The sequence below is a fragment of the Coturnix japonica genome, chromosome 3 (genome assembly GCF_054131305.1).
Source record: "Coturnix japonica strain WE chromosome 3, WE-NBRP24, whole genome shotgun sequence".
NCBI classification, from domain to species: Eukaryota; Metazoa; Chordata; class Aves; order Galliformes; family Phasianidae; genus Coturnix; species Coturnix japonica.
The window spans coordinates 67,743,266-67,765,986 of NC_140665.1; the positions used below are offsets into that span (position 1 = coordinate 67,743,266).

Here is a 22,721-nt window from a genome sequence, read left to right on the forward strand (position 1 = left end):
CAGTGACACATGCACTGTCCCTCTGCACTTGGCAGCTCCTCAGGCACCTTCAGCATCTGAGCTATAAACCCAGAAATGGAGCAATGCACGGTCTGGTGGGCCTGGGTTTTCAGGGATCAGTGTGGGGACAAACACTGAGTTGGAATGGATAGGATGATCCTCCAGATACTAAGAGCCACGTTTATTATGTTCTTAACAATATGCTCATTGTGGAAAGCTTCTCAGAATCACAGAATCACAGAATTATCAAGGTTGGAAAAGACCTAGAAGATCATCTAGTCCAACCATTACCAATGCTTCCCAGCTAAATCATATTCCTCAGCACCACATCCAAGCGTTTCTTGAACACTCCCATGGTTGGTGACTCCATTACATCCCTGGGCAGTGCATTCCAATGCCTGGCTACTCTTTCCGAAAAGTAATACTTCCTAATGTCCAGCCTGAATCTCCCCTGACGCAGCTTAAAACCATTCCCTCTAGTTCTATCACTGATTACACGAGAGAAGAGGCCAACCCCCAGCTCACTACACCCTCCATTCAGGAAGTTATAGAGAGCTATAAGGTCTCCCTCCTCTTCTCCTCCTCTTCTGTTACATTTCACTGAATGAAGCAGTTTCCTGATGAAGGGTGGTGGTGCAGCGATGTTCAGCTCAGGCTGCCACAGCTGGGAGAGGTGTTTGAAGGGGTAGATGGAGATGGAGTGTGCAGCATGAGGAGAACCCCTATGGCGTGCACACAGCCAAGTCACACTTAGTGTTTTGAACAAATAAGTCTTGTCGGACCACACAAAGACAGTCTTCACATGCCCATGGGTGCTGACAGCTGTTAGCAGCACAGGGGAGCAGCCAGGAGTTTGCTCACCTTGCTGAGTCCCCTGTGACTGCTGACAGATATTCCGCCAGCTCCTGGTGGACAAGTGAGGTTCTCCCATGGTGTCCAGGCATCTTTCCCCCTTGTGACTCACCCTCGGGCTTGCGGGAGGGATGAGGGATGCAGGCACACCTGCACACTGTCAGGGTGCAGGAAATAACCCTCTCAACACTTACCATACCCTGAAATCATCGCTCTTTTTGCCTCCACCGCCCCGCCCAAGCGCAGGCCCAGGCCCAACCCCACACCCCACGCCGTCCCGGTGCCGTCGGGCATGTTGGGTGTCTCCCAGCGCTGACCCGGCCGGGCGGAACCCGCGTGCGGGGGAACGCTCAGCAGCGCCGCGTGTTGCCGCCCGGCGGCGGCGGCGCGGGCACGGGGCGGCAGCGGCCGCCTCCTTCCTGGTGCCGGCGCGGGGGCGGCGGCGCGGCGGGGCCGGGGTAGCGCAGGGCCCGGGCGCCTCCCACGGCTCCTCATGGCCGGGAACTTCTGGCAGAGCTCGCACTAGTGGGTGCCGCGGTCGGGGGCCGGGTGGGGGTGCCGCGTTTCGGCCGCTCGTTGACCGGCTGTAGGGTGCGGGGACGTTGGGGGCCTGCGGGGCGGGCCGGGTGGAAGCCCGGAGCCGGGCTCGGCTATGGGCCCGGCCTGCGGCTGTGAGTGGCTCTGGATCGGGGTGGTGGAGGTGGCCTGGCTGGGTGGCGGTCGGTACGTGTGCATGTGTCCCGGGTGCAGCTGGAGACTGCGGGTGGGATATATTTATCTTCAGCTGTGGCACGTTGAGGGTTGGGCTGTGTCAGAATACTGCATTGGGAGTACGCTGGGCTTTGAATGGATGCCCGGGGTGGACTAAATATAGCATAAAGCTTTCAAGTAATCAGTAGTGCACAACTTCTCTCCAGTCGGTTTGATTCTCTGTAGCTAAAGGATGATGTGAGTCCCTGCTGGTGTTTTTGCAGATGTCTAACTTGTAAACCCCTAGAGAATATTTGCTTGAGCAGATTGCCCATGGCTTGGCTAAAAGTCACTGGGCCTTAGCCCACAGTGGTAGCCCGTTGGTGCAGGAGGACGTGTAACATTGATGAAGAGTTACTGAAGTTAGTTTCCTTTCCTTCAGTTTACAATGGATTTTGGATAAACAAGATCTACTGAAGGAACGCCAAAAAGACTTGAAATTTCTGACTGAAGAAGAATATTGGAAGCTACAGATATTTTTTACTAATGGTAAAATTGTTCTTCTTTTATTTGTGCCATATAATTGTATAGTATCTGCTGTGCCCGGATGTAAGTGGCTTAGAGGATGTGGTTTTCTTTACTGCATTGCATATACTTTTCACAATGTGTTTTAACAATGAGTTGGAATGCCTGCAGCATTTGTTGTTCAGTTAACTGTATTAGCTCAGGAGAAATTACATATAACCTGGCTGCATATGTAATGTGTTAACCCGTGGTAGGGCAAAACACAGAGCACTTCTGATTTTCAGGAGGTTCTATTAAAAAAGGCACAGAACAAGAGAAGCAAGGAGAAGCTACTAAACTAGCATATTAAAGGCTCACTGATGAACAGCAATAATCAAACTGTGATCTGTGAGCTTCTGGTGGGTTATGTGGTAAGTATTTTAGCCAGTGTGTGCAGTCCTGTTAAAAAGCAAAGCTTGGAATCTTGTTATTTGTGTTCAGTTACACTCTCAGAAACTTGCACAGTGGCCCATATCTTGGCCCATGTGGCTGATTCCCCGGCAGTGGCTGGCTCTCAGATTGCACAGTGTTGTCTGCAGCCTGTTCTAAGGAGTTTGGGGCTTGTTTGTGAAGTTATCTAAGACGTGATCCTGCAAAGCATTTAACCCTATGAATAGCTGCATTGGAGTTTATCAGGTTATACAGACTCTTAAAGTCTTTCCTAAGCAATTGCCTGACATTAAAGGGATATTTACATGCAGGCAGCTATTTGAACATTTTTCATAGTTGTACATAGGAAGTACAAGACACTTATCATTTCAGCTATCTAGTCAGGCATACTTTAGACAGAAAAGTTAAATGACTTTGCCAAAGCCACTGGAAGAGCTTACCTTTATACTGGATTGTAACTGTGAAAGGCACTTAGCCCAGCTTCCTTCTTAGGTTAATGGTTTCTGCAATAATTGAGTATGCTCCAAGTCTGATTTCTGTTGGTATGTTTTCATTATTGCTTTTTCAGCACCAGAAAGCCAAGCAAACAATGATTTATCAGTTTGATCAATTCCTTATGTTCCTTGAGGTTAAAACAGTTTCCTAGCTTCCTAATGCAAAAAGAACAAATAGGATATTTTATATATATATATATAAAATGTTTGTTATATAAAATATATAACAAACTGATATTTTAAAAACTGTATTTGTGTTAATTTTCATTGGCATTAATTATGGAGTGTGCCCTTTTTTATGTTCCACTTTTTTCCTGAGAAAACACTTAGAAACTATGTAGGTTGCTCTGAAAATGATACCTCCCCGCTATTTATTTCCACAGAAACTATGACAGATACAAAGAGCACAATAGCCCTATTGGATAGAACAAATTCTCAGCTACAAAACGTTGTTTTTCAACATTCATCACTATTAGCTATGCATTTTCATGATCATCTAGAGCCAGATCGTCACACTTGTGAAAATCTGCAGCAGAGATGACCCACTGTTTCACAGCTGCTATGATGGCATTGTTGCTAGGGAGAAGGTTGTCCATGCAGTCCATCTTTCATCAGATCAGACAGGTAGAAATGAAAAGCTGCGAAGTCCAGAGTATACAATGACTGTTGTAGGACAGTCCAGTCAAGATTGACAGTGTGCTCTACAAAACTGGTATAGGACCTAGAATTATCATGTTGCGAGAGAAAGATTCATTTCTTTGTCATGACTATGGAGCCTTCACCTTAGTTAGCATCACAACATAGCTGTCAGAGGTGGTGGTTTCTCCAGGTTCCAGGAGGTCCATGGGGATCACCCCTTCCCTATCCCAAAAGGCAGTGCACATCTCTTTACCCATTGGCGCTCTGTCTTGAACTTCGATGGGGAATTCATATGTCACTGTATGGGAACTGTTGAATCACAGCCTTAACCCCTTATGGAGCGCCTGGGGAAAGAACCGATTAGCCCTGGGAGCACAGGTGAAGGCAATTCATATGTGTGACTGGAAGGGGTGGAGCCTCATTTAAAGTCCCATTTAAGGGCTGACTGCCATTGTGGAAGGATCTCTGGTTGGAGATCCCTCACTTGCAGAGTTTCCCTTGTGAGCGTAGATCTTCAGAGATATGTGAATTTCTTTGTAACACCTTTCCATCATGTTAATCTTTTTGATTGTTACAGTCATTGCTCCATGGACTCCCTTACTGACTGTGGCTTGTTGTGGTGACGCTACATCTTGTCACCAGTAATGATGCAATCCAGGAAATGGTCACCCTCGGCCTCATATTGATTCAGTAGGTCCTAACAAACTTGTATATGGTACTCTTTCTGCTCTTGTGTGAGCATCTGTGGGGCCTATCTGGTACTAATTTTGTGATATTGCAGTGTTGCCACCATTGCTTCTGTTGCCTTGAAGCCAGTATTCAGCTTTGCACACCATTCCCCCTTTGAAATCTGTCAATTCATGTGGGTGAGCTGATAGAGATACTTTTTGGTTCTAGGTGTGACAGCTGTACAAGACCGTCTAGAACATGGCTTATCATAGAATGGCTTTGGTTGGAAGGGACTTCAGATACCATCTAGTTCCCAACCCCCTGCCATGGGCAGGGCTGCCAGTTGCTAGATCAATAAGTAGATCTTTCACGTCACTGCTAAAATGCACCAGCCACTGCCGCACCGTACTCACATCCACTATTTGTCCTCCATAAATGTTCAGCAAGTGTCCATGAGTGTCAGTGGATGCCATGCTCTCTTTGTGGAGGAATTCAGTTCCCCACCTTTGCTTCATAAACACTTCCATGTCAGATGCCATTGTGTCAGATTGTTCTTCTGCTGCCATCTGTTACGTGGCAACAACATACAATGCAATATTGACAGGAAGGTTCAACCTCTGGTATCATACTACTAATATCTACCTTTGATATCACAGGCCAACGTAATAAAATAGGAGAAGCAGCCCTCATAGATAAATAGTTTGTGGTTCTCAGAATCTTTTTCTGTGTCTCTCCTCACCTCCTCTAAAGGAAGGGTTCCTGACCCATGGTAGCTGGAAGAAGGCTTTGCTGCTGTCTGCTCTGTGTGTGCATGTATGAACATGGCATGCCCTGGAGGGGATGGTGTTGCAAGGCTGCTTCTGGTTCTGTTCCTAGGTGTTGCTAGGCCCCTTCTGTGGCCAAGAGGGATACTTTTGTGGAGAGGACAGTCTGGAGGTGTAATGTGCTGATGTGAACTCATACAGCAGCTGTCATATTTGAGCCCTCAATGAGTGTTGTGTTCCTTTACCTGCCTCTGAATTTGGGACCCTACTTTAGATATATTGAGCCTCTTCCATGTTCTGCGCTATCTTGATATGGCTCTGAGTTTTGTCTGTGACAGGTTGTATCTGCCTCAGGAGATGGTTGTTTCCCAAAGCAACCTGAGAATTATTTGAAGGGGTATTTTTGTGCTGCCTCCCCATTTGAAAGCAGTTGCTGTAGATCAATAATTGGTTGTGTGGCCATTAGAGCTGTTAAGAGGGAGAACTATCCTTCTAAGCCAATTCAAACATGGGAAATTAATGTTGACTTCTTTCTTTGGATCACAGAGTTTTAACTGAGTTTTTGGATGAAAGGCCTATTAAATGACTTCTCTTTCTGGTTTGGTGCAGAAGCCGTAATGTTTGCGTTATGGGTTACTCAAGACTTCTGGATTGAAGCCAACATTTTTTTAATTTACTTAAGAAACAAACAAATAAAAACCCTGAAAAGGACTTATTTGGTCATCATAAGTGAATAAATAATCCAATAGCTTCCTTTATTTTTATTTCAAAAATTTATTACAAGTACTGGAATTTTTCCTGGCATATAGAAGCTTCCATTTCATTAAATCTCTCTAGGCTTTTGCCCATTTTTTTTCCCTAAGCCTCACTTGATTTTTCTCTGACAGCAGATGGCCTAACTGCTCCTGTAAATCCCATGGGAACAAGAAACATATTTGGAGAATTCTGTTTAGCTTAATATTTGGATTTTTCTGATGCCCTCCTAGTAGGACAGCTTTGTAGCCCTGTGGTCAAATCAAAGTGGAAAATCCTTTAAGACCTCCCAGAATATGCTGATAAATGTTTTAATATTTGCACAGGCATTCCATAGTGGACTTAACCTCCTTTTTGCGGTGTTGCTTGTGAGTCCTGTTGTCAGTGGCAAGCTAGTCTCAGTTTGGCATTTATTTTTAGAAGAGTGATATGGCAATGAAAGGGACTTAAATTAAGTGGTTTTGAGTAATTGTGATGGGTAACAAATTCATTTTTTGTGTTTAAGAAAACAAAACAAAACCCAAACTATGTTGTCAATAGTCACTGTTGGTCAAGGTGGTTCTTCTACGTTGGTCCATTTTCCAGCCAACAGTGCCCTCAGTATTTGCATGCTTTAAACTGGTGCAGTGCTCATTAAATGAGAGCACAGTGCATACTTGGATATTCCCAAGGAGGAAACATTGTGGGTAGTAGCATGGGGGGAGAAAAAAAGACTTTGAGGTGTTTTTGTATGTGTAAGGGGAGACTAACTGTAGTGTTTATTGATAATGGAATTGTTGCTTTTTCCATCAGTGGTTGCTTCCTGGATAGATAGACGCTTGCGTATACAATTGTATACTTGTACTTAAGTGTATATTACTCGTATATTGTGTATATTACTTGTACTTAAGTGTATATTCAATTATCTTTTTTCAATTATTCAATTAACTTTTTTGGACATTTCTGGTTAGGGAGGATAACGAGAGAGTTTAGACAGAGCCAAGCCTTTCTCAGAGTAATGGCTGTGAATAAGTACAGGAAAAATAATAAGTAACAACCTTATGTTTGTCGATGTTCCTCTCTGTCATTCTCTATATCCAGCCCCAGCTCTTAATCCCAGCTTGATGCATCTAATTTGCTTGGCACCTTTCCTTTGCCTGGGAGGCCAAACAAGAGCTACCTGCACAGATGACACCAGGGTTGTTTCTTGGCCAACTGGCAGAGGACCACTGTGATGGAGCAGCTGACTGCATCCTCTGGTCTCCCACCCCCTCTCCCTAGACTAAATATGTCATTTCTTTAACACCTGCTGCCTCTGCCAAATTTAATGACCATGTTTGTGTTGGCAGCTTTAGTTGTTTGAAAAACGCATCCATTTTGCATGGCCCTGAAAAGCCGTAGACTTACATGTCAAGTATTTGGATTTCTCTTGCTATAAAATGAAATATTGAATATTTTGCCCTTTTAGATTTGTACTGCCATCTACTTAAAGTTCATGCTCACTTTGTATATGATTGAGTCAAGTTGCTTTTTCTTCTTTAAAGGTGTCCACAAGCTTCACAATGCAGTAGTACTTCGCTTGCAGGTCTGTAGGTTTGCAGCCACATGTTGCACCTGAGCAGTGTATCAGAACGCAAGGAGAAAGCCGTGTTGCTGCTCCTTAGAATCCTCAGTGCTACCCGTGTTTTGAAATCCTTTGCTATTTGGTGTCAAACTTCTGTAAAAACACAACTCAAGCTTTTTTTTTCTTTTAAGTTATCCAGGCTTTAGGTGAACATCTTAAATTAAGACAACAAGTTATTGCCACTGCTACAGTCTACTTCAAGAGATTCTATGCCAGGTAGGACTGTTTATTATGATGGTACAGGAATAAAACGTGTCAGGCACATTTTAGTAGCCCTATTAAATTTTGTATTAAAAAAAAAATAGTGCCACTTTTGTTTTCTGGATGGTGTAAAGCTTTTATGTTAGTAAAAAGTTAACTTAAGTTTTGGTTTTCAAAAGGAAGTGTGGTGCTCTTAATAGCTTAATGGTTCTACGTGTGTGAAACAACATATTATAATTTTGTTATAACATTTCAGATATTCCCTAAAAAGTATAGATCCAGTATTAATGGCTCCTACGTGTGTGTTTTTGGCATCCAAAGTAGAGGTATGAAGCATTACAATTTTTTAATGTGAAATTATGTGATGTATGAGAGTGGAAAAACGTTCAGGACTTTGAAATTTTTTTGTCATTCTTCATGCTGTGGGGGTTAAACCTTCTGGGTGTTTTTTTGGTATGGATTTCTATCGCAATTTAAGAGAAGGAGACAGAAGGCCTTCAAACATTTTATTTAATATTTGATCTTTCACATTTTTGTCTGAATTACTAACCCTGAAGAGCCTCTGGACAATTGGAAAGGTTACTTTTAAATGTCTGTTTTACTGTCACAGTGTTTATGTATTTACATACAGTGTATCTTAAATTGTGCAGTTTTTACTTGATTCTCCTTTCTCGTGTGCTTTTCCTTCTTATGCTTACTCAAATTTTAAAACAAATTAGATTTTTTTTTTCCTAATTGTCTTTTTCCTTTTCTTATAGTGAGGGGATCCTCAGAGTTTACCACACTTTCATTACTTGAATTAAAAGCATGTTGTAGCTCATGTGCTGTGTTTGAGAAGGAACTGGCCCATTAGGGATAGTGGTGAGAAGGCCCGAGTCTTCCGCCAGTGGAGGTGAAGGTCCTCTTTGGAGGTGGCTAAAAGTTAGCGTCAGCTAGGCCCTGTTCCCAATTTTCTAAGAAATGGGAGAAGTTTTTCAGTAGCCTGAGGAAAATCTGCATAACGGGGGGGGAAAGAAAAATCATACTGCTAGATCTGTGCTATATTTGCGCCCATTAATTTTATGGGAGGAACCTAAATACCTACAGGCAGTCCTACTGAACTGATGTTTGTGTGTGATACTCTTATCTATACAAAAGCTCTGATACATTCCAGTGTTTGGAAGAGATAAAGGAAAGGAGAAAGACAAGACATTGGATAGAGTTTTGTATTTTTTATCACCTTGTTGATTAAGCCTTTGAAATCTACTCATATAAGGAAAATCTGTCCACTTACACTTTATATTAGAGCAGGAGTTAGAAGGCAGCACAGCCTTCCTGATGCTAAAGCTGCTGTATCTTCAGAAGGCAGATGCAGCGGTAATGATTCTGGTATGTGCATCTCCAAAAGGAAGTTATAAGTAGAAATTTTTGACTTGCTGGCTGCTTCAGTGGAAAACTGAAGGCTTCATAGAAACATAATTTAAGAAGTTAGTTAATGACAGCTTTATTAATGTGGTTTTCTGTCCAACTAGGATAAAAACCAGCACACCTTAGTGAAGCTTTTTTGACTGTTTTACGTGTAGGTTGTTAGCAAACTAATCTTCAGGTATTATCGCTGTAGTACCTTTCTCGGACATTTACTATTCTTCATTCTTTATAACTCAAACAACAAAGTAAAAAAAAAAAAAGAAAAAGAAAACTTTTTTAACCTGAATTGTATAATTTACTCTGTTTACCTTTAAAAATAATAATAATTTTAAAAAGGGGGTGGGGAAAAAATGAAATGCTTCATAAAGTCCATTTAAGAGGCTATTTTAATTTGATATTAGTGTGGATAAGCAGTATTTCTGGTGGTTCACCTCATTTAACCCTCTTTTTCTTCAGGAGTTTGGTGTTGTTTCAAATACAAGGTTGATTTCTGCTGCTACTTCTGTGTGTAAGTATTAGTGGTTTTCATTATGCTATGGTTAAGTATCTCTGTAGGGAAGTTAGACTTTTTTATGATAGCTGTTTTTATTAAGTCACGGGTGGTTACATGTTGACTGCTTGGAGCCAGTTAAATCCATTTAGCATAAATAACTTCTGTTTTTAAATATGGAAACAGAAGGCTCTACCCTTTATTAGTTCTTGTTGATTCTGATTGAAGCTTGTAGGAACCACAAATAAAACGAAAATTAGATACCGAGGCTAATACTTAGTCTAGAGTAGTAAATAGAGATCTGAGCTACTCAAAGATAGAACTGGAACTTAGGGCTTTATTTATTTATTCTATCAGGTGTTTTTCCATGTTTGTAGAATTTTTGGTAGGCTTCATGCCTCCCGAGTTTTTAATCCCTTTTTTCCTCCCATCATAAATTAATTTTCACACGATATTAGAGTGCTACGGTTAGGCTGCGGTTGGACTTGATGATCTTTGAGGTCTTTTCCAACCTGAGTAATTCTACGATTCTATGATTTATTTCTAAATCTGTGTTTCAAAACTTACATATTGTTCATAAACAAAGATGCAACAAAATCACACTGTAATTCCTTTATTTTCCCTCTTTCCCACTCGCCTTATATTTCCCACTACTGTAAATTTCATGTCAAACATCAAGGTCTTAAAGCAATGGCTTCCTTAACTAAATGCTGTAATTTGACCCAGAAGGTCCAGCTGCTCTCAAAAGGCAATTCCTCATTATGCTCTTCAAAATGTAGGTCAGTGCTTTCAAAATAGCTCTTAGCTGCTGAGGGGACAGGTGACTGGCTGCATCTGTAGCCTGCACATGCGGTAACTGTATCAGTCCATGGGGCTGGCTGTATGACAGTTCTACCACCAGAAACTAAAACACGTCTTCAGTGCCAGCCTGACCAAGACCAGTACTAGATTTAGCAGTAAGTGCTGCTATTATTATAGCAGAAGCATCTCCAAGCACAGATCTGTGTAGCTATTTTGATGCATGAATGAGAAACTTAGATGGATTTTAGTTGATTTTACTTAGTCTTCTACTGTTGAGTTGTGTTGTTTCTGAACATTCCAAGGCTCAGAGTCCTGTAGAAGATTACTCTCATGGTTCTTCCTTCAGACCTAGGGTTCCTGTGCGTCCTGATGGGCACTCAGCATTTCTTGGAAGTGGGGGAAAAAAAAGCAACAGGCTTTTTCCTTGCATTTTTGTGCTTTTATTCTACCTACTCTTCCTGTACAATAGCTGCTGCTTCAGTACACATCAATTTATTTGGAACAGAAAAGGAGTAAGAAGATGAGAATAGTCAAAGGAAGCTAGCAAAGGGAAAATAGCATAGTTGTGGCTAGTTTGCTTTTTGTTAAGTAAGAACATTGGAACTAGTAGCACGTGCTTCCTTTGTGAGGAAGATATCTCATAACTCGCAAGCTCTTCAGAAGCTTTTCCTTCTGTTTACACAGCTGAACTGAGAGGACAATTTCATATGGTTGTCTCCAGCTTGCTGTATTGGGAAATAAATGTTTCTATTTCTTTTCCCTTCAAAGTAGTTTATTTTTCAGCATTTATCTCTTTAACTTGCATGCTACTTGAGATGTCTGTTTGATTCCTTCTTCTGTTATCTTGAAATAATTAAGATTTCCAACCAGTGGATTAGTCTTACTGCCCTGCAGCAACTTTTCTAGTGAAGTTCACCATAGATCTCTATATTGAAGCTTTCCATCCAGAGGACTGACGTCTTTCAAAGGGACTGGCGTATGGATTCCCTGGAAGAAGCATCAATTCAGAGTTTACTGTCTGTCATTAACATAAGCAGTACTGCCCATTCCCAGGACGTTAAATGTTACTTGTTTTTCTGTCAAGGATAGGGACTTGAAATAGTTTCGGGGTTTCATTTGTTGACATTTCAAATTTACATCTTCAACTGTTCTTAATTTTCTCTGCTTGGTAATCTGATTTTACTCTGTTTTTGCTATTTAGCGTAATTCCTGGTAGTGCATTGAATACCTATTCTTGTAAAATACATGAGGTTACTTAATATCTTAATTGGGGATCATCCTAAGCTAGAACACTGAGGATATAGATATTATTTGGATATTGTCTTGAAGGCAAGAGCTTTTTGAGTTGTGTCATATGCCTAAATAGCTGCTTTTGAGTGGGACAACTCAAGGAGAAAAACACCCTTGAACAGTGATGGTCCAGTGCCTAAGGCATTTATCTGCAGTGTGTTTAATTGGCTTTTTGATTTGAATTTGAGCCTGTTTTTTTTTGCATATGAACATCTTTCTGTTAGGTGTGTACAAGATCCCTCAGCTGGGCTTTCCTCCTTCCTTTTCCATGCCCTGTCTTACTTCCCTAAGACTTTGGCAAGTCTTGGTGTGGTTTACAATCTTGCTTGTTGAAGGATCAAAAAAATCCCACAGGAAAATTCCATTTGGATTTAGTCTTGGAGCAGGCAGCCCTATGATTGGTAACTTGGCAGAAGTTAATTAACTCGTACATCTAATAGAGGTTGACGAGAGGGTTTAATTGTGCCCCAAACATTAGACAGATGTCTGTGTCTGAGTACCTACGAAAACATGGGTTTGAGATCTGTTTCCCTTTCAGAACTTTAAATCTTACGACTTAATGTTTCTCTTTCAAAACCATGTTTTTATATTGCAAGAAGTTGTGTTTCCAGGTGGATTTGAAGGGCTCCCTGTGTGTGGATTAATGGAATTGGGGAAGATGTTGAAGCGCATTATTTCTAACATATTTTGTCTTTACTGTAGTGAAAACTAGGTTTTCATATGCCTTCCCGAAGGAGTTTCCTTATAGGATGAACCATGTAAGTATGCTGTACAAACTATAACTTGATCAAAATGAATTAAAAGACCAGTAATCCTTAGGAGGAACTCCTGTCCTTTTAAATTTTGTGAAGGAAATATTTTCACACTGATATATGGAGTTGTTTGTAATTAATTTTGGATAGATTATCAAGAAGGATTTTCTAATCAGTTCGGCATGAAACTTCTTAAATTGCTGAAAGGAGTGCCTTGAAGTGACTTAGTGTTAAAATACCAATGTTATATAGTATGATGATAAAAGAGATTTAGCCTTGCCTCCCCAAAATATTCTTGTTTACAAACATATTGCTTCAGGGAAGATAAATAGCCCTTGCATCTGGAGATGCTTCCAAGCTTACACACAGGAATGTTTGGCTTACAGGCAGCTGTTCTGTTTTTGCCTGTAAAATGTAATGTTTTTGGAAAAATAACTTTTATCTATTATTATTATTATTACTATTCAGAATTTAGATCTACTAGTGGTTTTCAAGGCATTTTCAGTCTCAGTACTAATGAATTTAATTGCTACAATTGGACAGAATATTTCATATGAAATTAAATATGAAAAGGCCATTTGGCACATTAGTAGCCTGCTGAAGTGACTCTAATTCTATAGAAGAACTTCTTGTATTGCTGTTAAGTATTTATAAACTGTGAACAAATGTCTGCTGCCAGGTGTTAAAGCAAGTCAAACAACTGCAGCCAATAAAACAGTCACTCACAGTAGACCTAACATGAAAAATTCAAATGGATTATTATTATGACTGGGGTTAAATTATATTGGTGGTGAGGCAGTGCTTAATCATAATTTCATTTTGCTTGCTTTTGTGCATCCAAGACTCCTGAATGCATTTCATATGAAACTACAGGTGCTGAGAATTCCTTTGCATTCGTGTTGTTAAGCCAGATGCCAGTTAGTTCTTGCTGCTGTCTGTGAGATGCTGCTGTTTAATTGTGATTTTATTTCTTTGCAGATACTAGAATGTGAATTCTATCTCTTAGAATTAATGGTAGGTGAGTTTATTTGCTTTCACTGACACCTCGGTTTACTCTTTATTGAAGCTGGTTTTGATTTTTTTACTATGGAATGTGCATTATGCTGTCGTCATCTTTTTTTCTCCTCACACTCTAATTTTAGAATGGTGCTCATGCAAGTCTAACATGTAACATTTTAATCAGAATGCTACAATCACTCAACAGAAATAACACGCACTGTAGGAGTAGTGGGGATAGGAGTATGTATTGCTCATTATTGGGAAGAGTGAAGCATGAATTCTGAACTGCTTATTATTTAGGAGTGGTAATTGTATATTACAATGCTCTGGAACAGAGACCAGGATGTTAGTGTCATTATTTGCTTAGATGAATGGCAAGTCAAGAGTATAGAGCTGTATTCCTGCTGTGTCCTCTTCTTGCTTGGGGGAAGAAAAAAAAAGAGTTATGCAGGAGTCCAGCTTCAGCAGGAAGCGTGGACAGTTGCCACTCAGGCTGGTCTGTAACTTGGTAATCAGAGCAACCTGCTAGCAAGTCAGATGTGGGTTTGAATGCTGTGAACAAGAAACTGAATGTAGGTCCTTGTGCTTTCTGAGGTGGAGCTGTACCACCTCAGTACAGTGGTGCATGAAAGGAATACAACATTATGTTTTCTTGAAGTCACTTTAGAGGAAAGGAGCTATGGCTGCTTTTAATAAGGGTTACCGTCCCATTGCTCTTTCTTATGTGGAAGCTGCAGGGATGCAGCTCAGATAAAGTAGCACCAAGTTTCCGCAGTTGGATTTGAATGCATCTCTTCCCTGTAACATACATACAGTTGGCTGCTTTCAGTGAGGGTTATTCCTTCTTGCATACACCAACCTGGGCCCGGAAAGGAGGAATTCAAAGACCTGGAAAATTTTTTTCCGCTTTCCAAACTAGTGTCAATTATTTTGGCATGCTTTCCATGTATGGTATTTAGCGACAGACTGCTTGCTGGCAGTGTTTTGTGTTTCCAAGTGGGAATTATGGGTTTGTAAGCAAATGAGGTTTCACTGTGCTGCAGATGTGGCTTTCTGTGTCTCTTGAGGAAAAGACATTGACAGACTGGCATCCATGCTGTATAATGGTATTCTAGAGAGAGCAGTGCCCTCATTATGGCAGGGTTAGGTGTCAGAATGCTGCTTTAAAAGTACAGTAATTGATTTGTAAATCAAATGTTTTTAACGTGAACTGACAACACATTCTGCATTGTAATCCTAAGTTTTATTCTGTTGACATTTTTCCTAGGACTGCTGTTTGATAGTGTATCATCCTTATAGACCTTTGCTCCAATATGTGCAAGATATGGGCCAAGAAGACATGCTGCTACCTCTTGCTTGGTAATGAAGACAGCGGTTGAGTTTAGTGCTTCCTTTCAGCAAGAAAGCGAGTGTTTAACAGTTATGCCTCAGAGATGGCTTAGCAGGCTAAATAATACAAAGGGTATACTAGTTAACCTATGCACACGTGTCACTGGCTTAAATTATTGTTTTTAACCCTGTAATGGTTTCTACTTTGAAATGCTCTGGTTTTTATTTTTAGAACAGCTCCAATAGCACCATTTTTACACTGTTAAATGTCGACTTTGTGTAGACACAGCTATCTTTCTGTTAGAGTCAGCTTTCAGTAAAAGCAGTACATGGTTCTGTTTCTTAGACTGGTAAAACAGAACTCCTTAAACACTTTAATTGTTTCTCCAATACAGACAATAAAAATACTACCTTTACTTTTGCTTCAATTTGCTTATTTGCGGAGCAGGGATAATTAATTTATGGTAGAAGAGAACACACTCTGCAGAATGGCACTGATGATGTTATAATAGTGTTTCCAAACAGACTTCTGCAGTGATTGCAAGGAAAACAATGGTTGTCTTTAATAGACTTTTAAAGAGGAAGAGATCTCACTTTCTCTATTTTGCCCTGTATACTCTTTGTTTCTACCACATGGGTAACTGGCAAAATGTTTATGAATCATGTAGTCTAAAGGAGTTGTTATGCTCTCTTTGTTTTGCACAGGAGGATAGTGAATGACACGTATAGAACTGATCTTTGTCTGCTGTACCCTCCTTTCATGATAGCTCTAGGTAAGTAACACAAGTAACGTCACTGTCACCTTTAAATAGATGCCTTCTGTACTTTGTCCCATCAACAAGTTTTCCTTAGTACGCTCTCTTAAGCTTCTCCAGTTTATATTTCATACAGTACTGACAGTATAACCTTGCAACTTAGAAAGCCTTGAAGAAAAATCAGGTAATTAATCCCCAGATTTCTTCTTTGAAAACTCGCTGAGATTTTTTGCAGAGGAACTGAGGAACTCCAAACACCATAGAAAAGTACCTGACTTGGAGAGTATTTCTAAGTGTATTAAGAGATACTCAACAATGATTCACTCTTATCACCTGATCTTTGCAGCTTGCCTACACGTGGCCTGTGTTGTCCAGCAGAAGGATGCGAGGCAATGGTTTGCTGAGCTATCTGTTGATATGGAAAAGGTACTCTCTTTTTACCTCCTGCCCTCTGCTATGGACTGACTAGAAATGTTAGCAGTGGTTTGAACCTGTTTTGCATGTGTGTGATACTGATTTGAACTTCATTCAGCAATCGCATTACGGACTATTGAAATTAGGTAGGAGATAGGAAATGTCAGGTCATTTGGGTATCACTCTGCACTGAAAGACAAGACATAAGGGCAGAGCATTGCTGCTGTTGCCATTTTACAGACTGAAATAGAAAACCAGTATCTTGTTTGTTTATTTAATTTTTTTGCTAGAAGAAAAAAGAATTCCCAATATTTATTGCTCAAGATTGAACAGTATTCTAATAAACAACATATGTTTGACATGTAAGGTTATCATAGGCTTGGTGTTGAATGTGTTTGAATGTTTAAACGTTTCTGTTCCCATTACCAGTGATTACATCTAAGCTTGATTTTTTTTAAAAAAAATTAATTTTTAGATTATTATTATTATTTTTAACCTTTAACACTATGGAACTTCATAGCCAAACATAGTTTCTGGTTCAAGGATGTATATTGTTCTAGCATTTGATCAAAGTCCATAAACTGGAAAGAAGTTTACTTCATTAATTTAGTAAGTGGCGAAACAAATAATGAAGCAAACATGGTTTGATTTCTGGGTGGCACTTTGTGAAGCTGGAGTTGGACCTGATCCATGTGGGTCCCTTGCAAGTGGGGTTATTCAGTATTTATCCACCTTCTGTGTAGAATATTGCACTAGAAAATTAACAGGAAATTAATGTAGCCTCCAAACTGGTAGAGAATATTTATACTTCTGGAAATAGAGTTTGAAAATTCAACAGTTCTTATTATAAAGTATTGAGACACTTCCTAGCTCTTGATTTTTTTAATTTTATTTTTATTATTATTTTGGAAGTAAAGAATTCAGGGCACCGTTGGTTGGTTTCATTTGTTTTTAGTACTGTGCCCCCATGGCTGGTATAGAACACAGACAATAATCAGTTACTTCATTTGTAATCCGTAATCATTTAGCAACAAACACGTTGCCAAGTGTCCTTGTTTTCCCAGTAGCATCAAATATAAGCAGCCGTTCGACTTTGGGAGGAGAAATGGTTGATAAAGTGGGAGGGAAATGGAGTGGGAGAGAGAGATATTGGTTCTGTCAGGCTTCAGTTCAACAGTTAAGCCAAAAAACTCTTTGCAAAAATGGTTGATTGCCAGACCGGATTATATAGGAGACAGCTCTGTTTCTATCATGAGAATTATGCTTCTTAATTTGAGTTTGAGAAATGGATAATTAACTGTACACTGCAAATGATGATATAAATATAAAAGTCACTATTGTGATTGACCTAAAATGTACTTTCTTTCAAATCAGATTTTAGAAATAATCAGGGTTATTCTGAAGCTGTATGAGCAGTGGAAGAACTTTGATGAGAGAAAAGAGATGGCTACTATCCTTAGCAAAATGCCTAAACCAAAACCACCTCCAAACAGGTACCATACCTCCATTATTTACTGCACCTTTCATATGGGAAAAAATAAAGTATTATCTTATGTGCTATGTTAAGTTTGAGGCATAGTGTATGACTGCACTGCCGGCTTTCCTCTAAGTACCCAGTCAGACTGTTCAGGAGGAGAATATTTGCTCTTTCATGGAAAGCAGTAATGTAGTTAGAATCTGATCAATACAGTTTAAAAGGAGCAGTGTGAGGCCTGATGAAAGGGCACGATTCTTTAGAACAGTGCCTGTTTGATGTCATGTTTAATTGCTGTGATTAAATATCATTACGTGGAATCTGCACGTGCAAATTCCTATGTGTGAGCTTCTGTTATGGGAACTCTGAAACGCTGATTTCAGGAGTGAATTCAGAATGGAGTTGCATTGGAATATTTTGAAATCGCTGTTCAAATACATGAATAAATGTTTTCTGTTTGCAAAAGACAGAAATGCAGTACGGTGCTGCTGTTCTGAGACGTGTTTCTTTTCCTTTCAAACAGTGAAGGAGAACAGGGTCCAAACGGTAGCCAGAACTCTAGTTATAGCCAATCTTAAGACATTCCAAAGAACTTCTTTACGGACCACTTTGACTCAAGACATCCTGGGATCTTTCCTGTGTTCATGAAATGGACAGAATTTTTTTAATACCATCTTTGACAAAGAACTTGAAGAATAAATAGCTTGTTTGTGTCAAGCATTTTGGAAGTTTATTCTTTAAAACTGCATCATTTTCTCTGACGCTGGAGCAAATGTACTAAGATTTCTCAGTGTAAGGAATCAAATGTTAAACCAAGCTGCAGAAGGGTAACACTGTCCACTCAAAACAAGTAGTTCATTACTGGTTTGGTTTGCTTTGAGAAAATTGTGGCTTGCCATTAAAAGTGATTTTTATATTTTAAAGAGTAATCTTGAAGCCTAAGTGTACCTATATTAATGACCTGCGTTGTCTTCATTTTGTTTGTGACTGAAGGCGGATAGTGCACTGTATGTTAAACCTATTAATTGCTTACAGTTTTGGTGATTTATTTTCCTAACACATCTGGATTTTCTAACAAGTGAAGCGGTCCTTCAGGAGCAAAGCATGGGAGAATTGCAAAGAACGGTGTTAGAGTTTTCATTAAAACTGCAGGGAAGAAATTCAGTTCATTTTTGGGGTTAGAAAAATGCTTGTTTTATTCAGTAGCTGTACTTGGATGTTTTTGCCCCTGGAGCTTAGAAGCCCAACTCACCAGGAAAGTGCAATATGTACAGCGAGTCTGCAGTTTTCCTAAGCATTTCAAGCATCTGGAACCTAAAAAACAAAACAAAACACCAGCAATGATGGTTTTTTTTTTTGCATGTACAGTGTAGTACAATTGGGGTATTTCACAAACAAACACAAATCTGGCTGATTGGGATTTTTTGGGATTTTTTTCTCTTTTCCTTTTGTGCAAAAGATATACACTGTTAGTCTGCCTTCACTGTTAGTGTGAATTTGTGTGGCACGTTAAAGAGGTTATTTAAGAGGATCAAGCTTTTCGGTGAGCTTCGTACTGGCTGATTTTTAATTGTGATCTTAGAAGCAACTCTTTAGAATAACTGAAATGGGATTCCTTGGTTGACTGTGTGCTGGAGAAAATGAGATTCCTTCAAATAGAAGGCCATATCCTGTGTTCCTTACTCAGGCAGATATCCCACTGAAGTCAGGAATTGGCCTAAATCAAACGTAATGAGTTTTAGTTAACTTTGTTTCTAAATAGTTTCTGTACAACTTCATTTTGAATAAGAGTGCTAACTTGCCCAAGTATAAGAATGGAACAATAAAATAAAGTGAAGTACCATTGTTGTCCAGCTTCTCCTTTCCTCAAGCAACACATCTCACTGGTTTCAAGTACTGGGGGGGGGGGAAGGGTGTCTACAAAAGCTTTTGTGATGTCTGACCCATTTAAAGAATAAGTGAACTCTGTTTTTGTAGACAGTATCCCTCTGCAGATTGTACTTCAGTCATGGAAACATGCCAGCGAGGATACCTGCATTTAGTACTGTTCAAGTCATTTTCTTAAAAGATTAGGTTAGTAAAATCCAAACCGCTCTAGTGAGATAGAAAAAAACACGTTGTGGCATTTGCTACTTCAGTAGTACCTCAACAGACACTTAATTGATGAAGTGAGTTTGGATATTTGTCTTTGGTTCTCAAAGCCCAAAATGTTCTATTTGTAATGTGTGCTTGGCAAGTAAGAATAAATGCAAATTGACTGCTGTATGGAGTTCTTAAATACGAGCTGTTCTTTAGTTAAACATCTCTCTTAACAGGCACATGAAAAGCTTGGATGATGGAAGGCACCTAAATTTGTCCTCAACAAATTCCCTTGTAGGGAAACAGGCTAAACTATGCAGATGGCAAAGTGGTGCTTTGGGAAAGCTGAGGTCAGGTAATGGAAGGGGCCTCTTAACATAGGTGGAGTTCTGGTGTAGAACTACATACAATTGTTACGTATGTATGAATGTGCATTAATGAATCCCTGTTTAACTCTATATTACCAACTGCTTCAGCAAGCTATTCAGTCATACAGAGGAAATTTGGAAACAGATGATGCTACATGAACAAATGTAATTTATCCCCATTTAGACACATACCTGCCACAGAGCTGTGACAGTTTGTTGCTAATTCTCAGAGCAGAACCAGAAGTTTTACTCCCTTTTTCCAGCCATCCTGCAGAGTTATGGGCTTCTGTAGTTCTTCTAGAGGCCAGAGTAATTCAGCTTTGCTAGTTCCCTTAAAGCATTAAAACAGGCACACCAAAAAACTTAGAATTATGACTATGCAGATTGATAGGTGGGGATGGGTTTGTTTGGGGTTCTCTTAACATTTCAGATATACAGATTGATATATGGAGAAGAAAGCGGGGAGATAGGAAGCTTCCTTAGACACCTCCAATTTTACATCTCCATAACAACTACTTGAAGTACACATAAAGCAAGTTCTCACTTGATACTGAGCTGCTAAGGGAAAAGAAGAAGCTGACTGAATGCTATTGCATTTTGTGCTCAGAAGCAGACCAGTGTATACAAACGGATCTACTTCTAAAATAAGGAACCATGCACTCTGAACACTAAATCAGTTTCCTGTTGTATACTTCTGATTAACATGGCAAAAACTTAAAAACAGAGCTATACATGAAGAATGACAAACCTGTGCTTAGGATACTTATGCCAACTCCATTAAACTGCAGGTATTCTAAACAAGCTACTCAACAAAGTTATTTGGGACGGATAATTTTATGCATACTGTCACCATTTATTTAAAGTCATAAAGCAAATCATACGAAAATCCTAGTAGCCAAAAACATTAGAATTCTTGTCACTTTCTTCCAGCAAATAACATAGTGCAAATTAAAGGCTGAACGAATTTAACATCTTCTGTTCATTTCATAGTCCTTAATTTAAACAAAGCAGTTAATATGCATGGCTAATGAAATGCTCATTTACATGAGGAAATGGGAAAGGTTTGTATTCTAAAAGTGGAACGTGGGTAGTTTGAATGCTAAAATCTACAAAGCATCCTGAAGGTGGGGCAGGAGCTGGATGATGTCATCTTCATTTTTTCTCTGGAGATTCATGTTTTGCCCAGTCCTCAAAGCCACCAGCATAGTGCTGAACTCTGAAAGCATGCAGAAGATACATATCATAAAGGACTCTCCTTTATCAAGGTACGTAAGAAGAGATGGGGTAGAAAAGTCACAGGAGAAAAAGCATAAAGAAATTATCTTAAATACACTTGTATGTCATACAGTGAACCAGCCAGAAATAAGGTAAGTCAAACACTGCCCACATCTAAACAGAATGTCCTTCCAACACCAATGTAGACCTGCAGCACATAGAATCACCTTCAGCACAGAAAAGAGTTGCTGGGGGTTGTTTTACAGGACATCTCACTTTACTGTAACACCAAACCTTGCAAGGTTCAGTGGGGTCATGAGGAGATACTGTCTGGCAGTTCTCTACCCCCTATGATTAATCTCTTCATGTCCCACATCAAAATTATTACTCACACCCATTGGAATCTGAGAGAGCTGGGAGGTTGTAGTAACTTCATCCTTTGGCATGATTTCATACTTACCTGCTGAAACCCAGAGACGCAGCAAAACTCAGTGCTTGTCTACTTCTTGTTCCTGCAAAGCAGGAGAAAACCACATGGTCTGACTTGGCAGGCATCTTCTGGTTGTACAGCTCCTTAAAGTCTGCTGGATGCATCTGCAGAGCTTCCACTAACTCATTCACTGGGAAATACAAAAAAGAAAACAATAAAGGAAGTCTCACATATTCTCTGTCCACCAGCAGACTTTCATTCTAACATTTCAAATTCCTCCAGGAAAATCTGGGCTCCCCACCTCAAGAAAGATGAGGATTTTCTAAACAGAGTCCAGTGGAGGGCCAAAAGATGATTATTTGCCTAGGGCACCTTCCTTATGAGGAAAGGTTGAGAGACATGGGACTGTTCCCCTTGGAGAAGACTGAGAGGCAGCTATATCAATGCTTGTAAATATCTTAAGGGCAGGAGTCAAGTGTATGTGACCAGGCTCTTTCCAGTGGTGCCCAGTGTAATGGGTACAAGCTGGAACATAGGAAGTTCCATACAAACATAAGGAAAAACATCATAACTGTGAGGGTGCCAGCACTGGAACACACTGCCCAGAGCAGTTGGAATCCACTTCTCTGGAGCAAATCAAGACCCAGCTGAACTCCTTCCTGTGCCACCTACTGTAGGGAATCTGCTTTAGTGGGAGTCAGACCAGATGACCTCCAAGTCTCTTCCAAACCACGGGGTTCAGCCTCGCTCACCAGCCAAACTGCACCAACAAACACTTCCAGGTAACAGTTCTTGTATCTTACGTGGTATATTGATGGACGCAGGGATTTTGCCATCTCTCTCAATCTCCCACCTCTCTCGCACATCGATGTGGAGGACGTTGGCTTTCTTCAGGTCCTTGAGCTCCTGGTAGGACACGCTGCTCTCGGAGCAGAGGCTGGGGGAGGGGACGTGTACTGCCCTCGGCTCTGTAAGAGCAGCACAGCCCGTGAGCCCACGCCGAGCTCCCTCCGGCTACCGGCAAGAAAACACGAAACCCTCCCTCATGCTCCGCGCCTCGGGTGACCCCGGGCCCGGCCAGCCGCCCCTGCCTCACCGGGTGCCGCCCCCCGCCGCCCCCAGAGGCTGCCGCCCGCCGCCCGCAGGGACAGCAGCGCCCGGCACCGGGACCAGCCGCAGGCCGCCATCTGTATGAAGATGGCGCCGCCGGCCCGCCCTGCCCTGCCCTGCCTTGGCCGCTCCCTGGGGCCCGCCCCGCCTGAAGCGAAGAGATGAGGGACCCCCTCTCTTTCCATGTGC

The 22,721-nt window shown here is 40.7% G+C and overlaps 3 protein-coding genes across 9 annotated transcripts in view; 2 read left to right on the plus strand and 1 right to left on the minus strand.

Annotated features, from left to right (window-relative positions):
* Positions 1-1,296: 1,296 nt before the first annotated feature.
* Positions 1,297-19,171, plus strand: CCNC (cyclin C). Of its 6 annotated transcripts, XM_085541868.1 has the most exons (13): positions 1,297-1,377; positions 1,985-2,091; positions 4,207-4,319; positions 7,550-7,634; positions 7,876-7,945; positions 9,483-9,534; positions 12,310-12,365; positions 13,338-13,373; positions 14,626-14,717; positions 15,393-15,460; positions 15,789-15,868; positions 17,231-17,349; positions 17,854-19,171. In XM_085541868.1, the coding sequence occupies exons 5-13, from the start codon at positions 7,907-7,909 to the stop codon at positions 17,906-17,908; spliced, it is 597 nt and encodes a 198-aa protein (XP_085397994.1). In that variant the 5' UTR covers positions 1,297-1,377; positions 1,985-2,091; positions 4,207-4,319; positions 7,550-7,634; positions 7,876-7,906; the 3' UTR covers positions 17,909-19,171. The 6 variants fall into 6 exon arrangements, with proteins under 6 accessions (XP_085397994.1, XP_085397998.1, XP_015714310.1 ...); XM_085541872.1 differs by lacking the exon at positions 7,876-7,945; XM_015858824.2 differs by lacking the exon at positions 4,207-4,319.
* Positions 18,500-22,717, minus strand: TSTD1 (thiosulfate sulfurtransferase like domain containing 1). 2 transcript variants are annotated; one of them, XM_015858827.3, is made up of 4 exons: positions 22,519-22,717; positions 22,226-22,390; positions 21,453-21,612; positions 18,500-18,644 (listed from the first exon to the last, which is right to left on the minus strand). In XM_015858827.3, exons 1-4 carry the CDS (start codon positions 22,715-22,717, stop codon positions 18,566-18,568), a joined length of 603 nt encoding a protein of 200 aa, XP_015714313.2. In that variant the 3' UTR covers positions 18,500-18,565. The 2 variants fall into 2 exon arrangements, with proteins under 2 accessions (XP_015714313.2, XP_015714314.1); XM_015858828.3 differs by lacking the exon at positions 18,500-18,644 and adding an exon at positions 20,610-20,993 and having other exon boundaries at positions 22,519-22,615.
* Positions 22,078-22,721, plus strand: part of USP45 (ubiquitin specific peptidase 45) — a 52,164-nt gene continuing 51,520 nt past the window's right edge. Inside the window, exon 1 of the mRNA XM_015858820.3 lies at positions 22,078-22,204. The gene's annotated coding sequence lies outside the window, so the exon portion shown is untranslated. The remainder of the gene's footprint in view (positions 22,205-22,721) is intronic.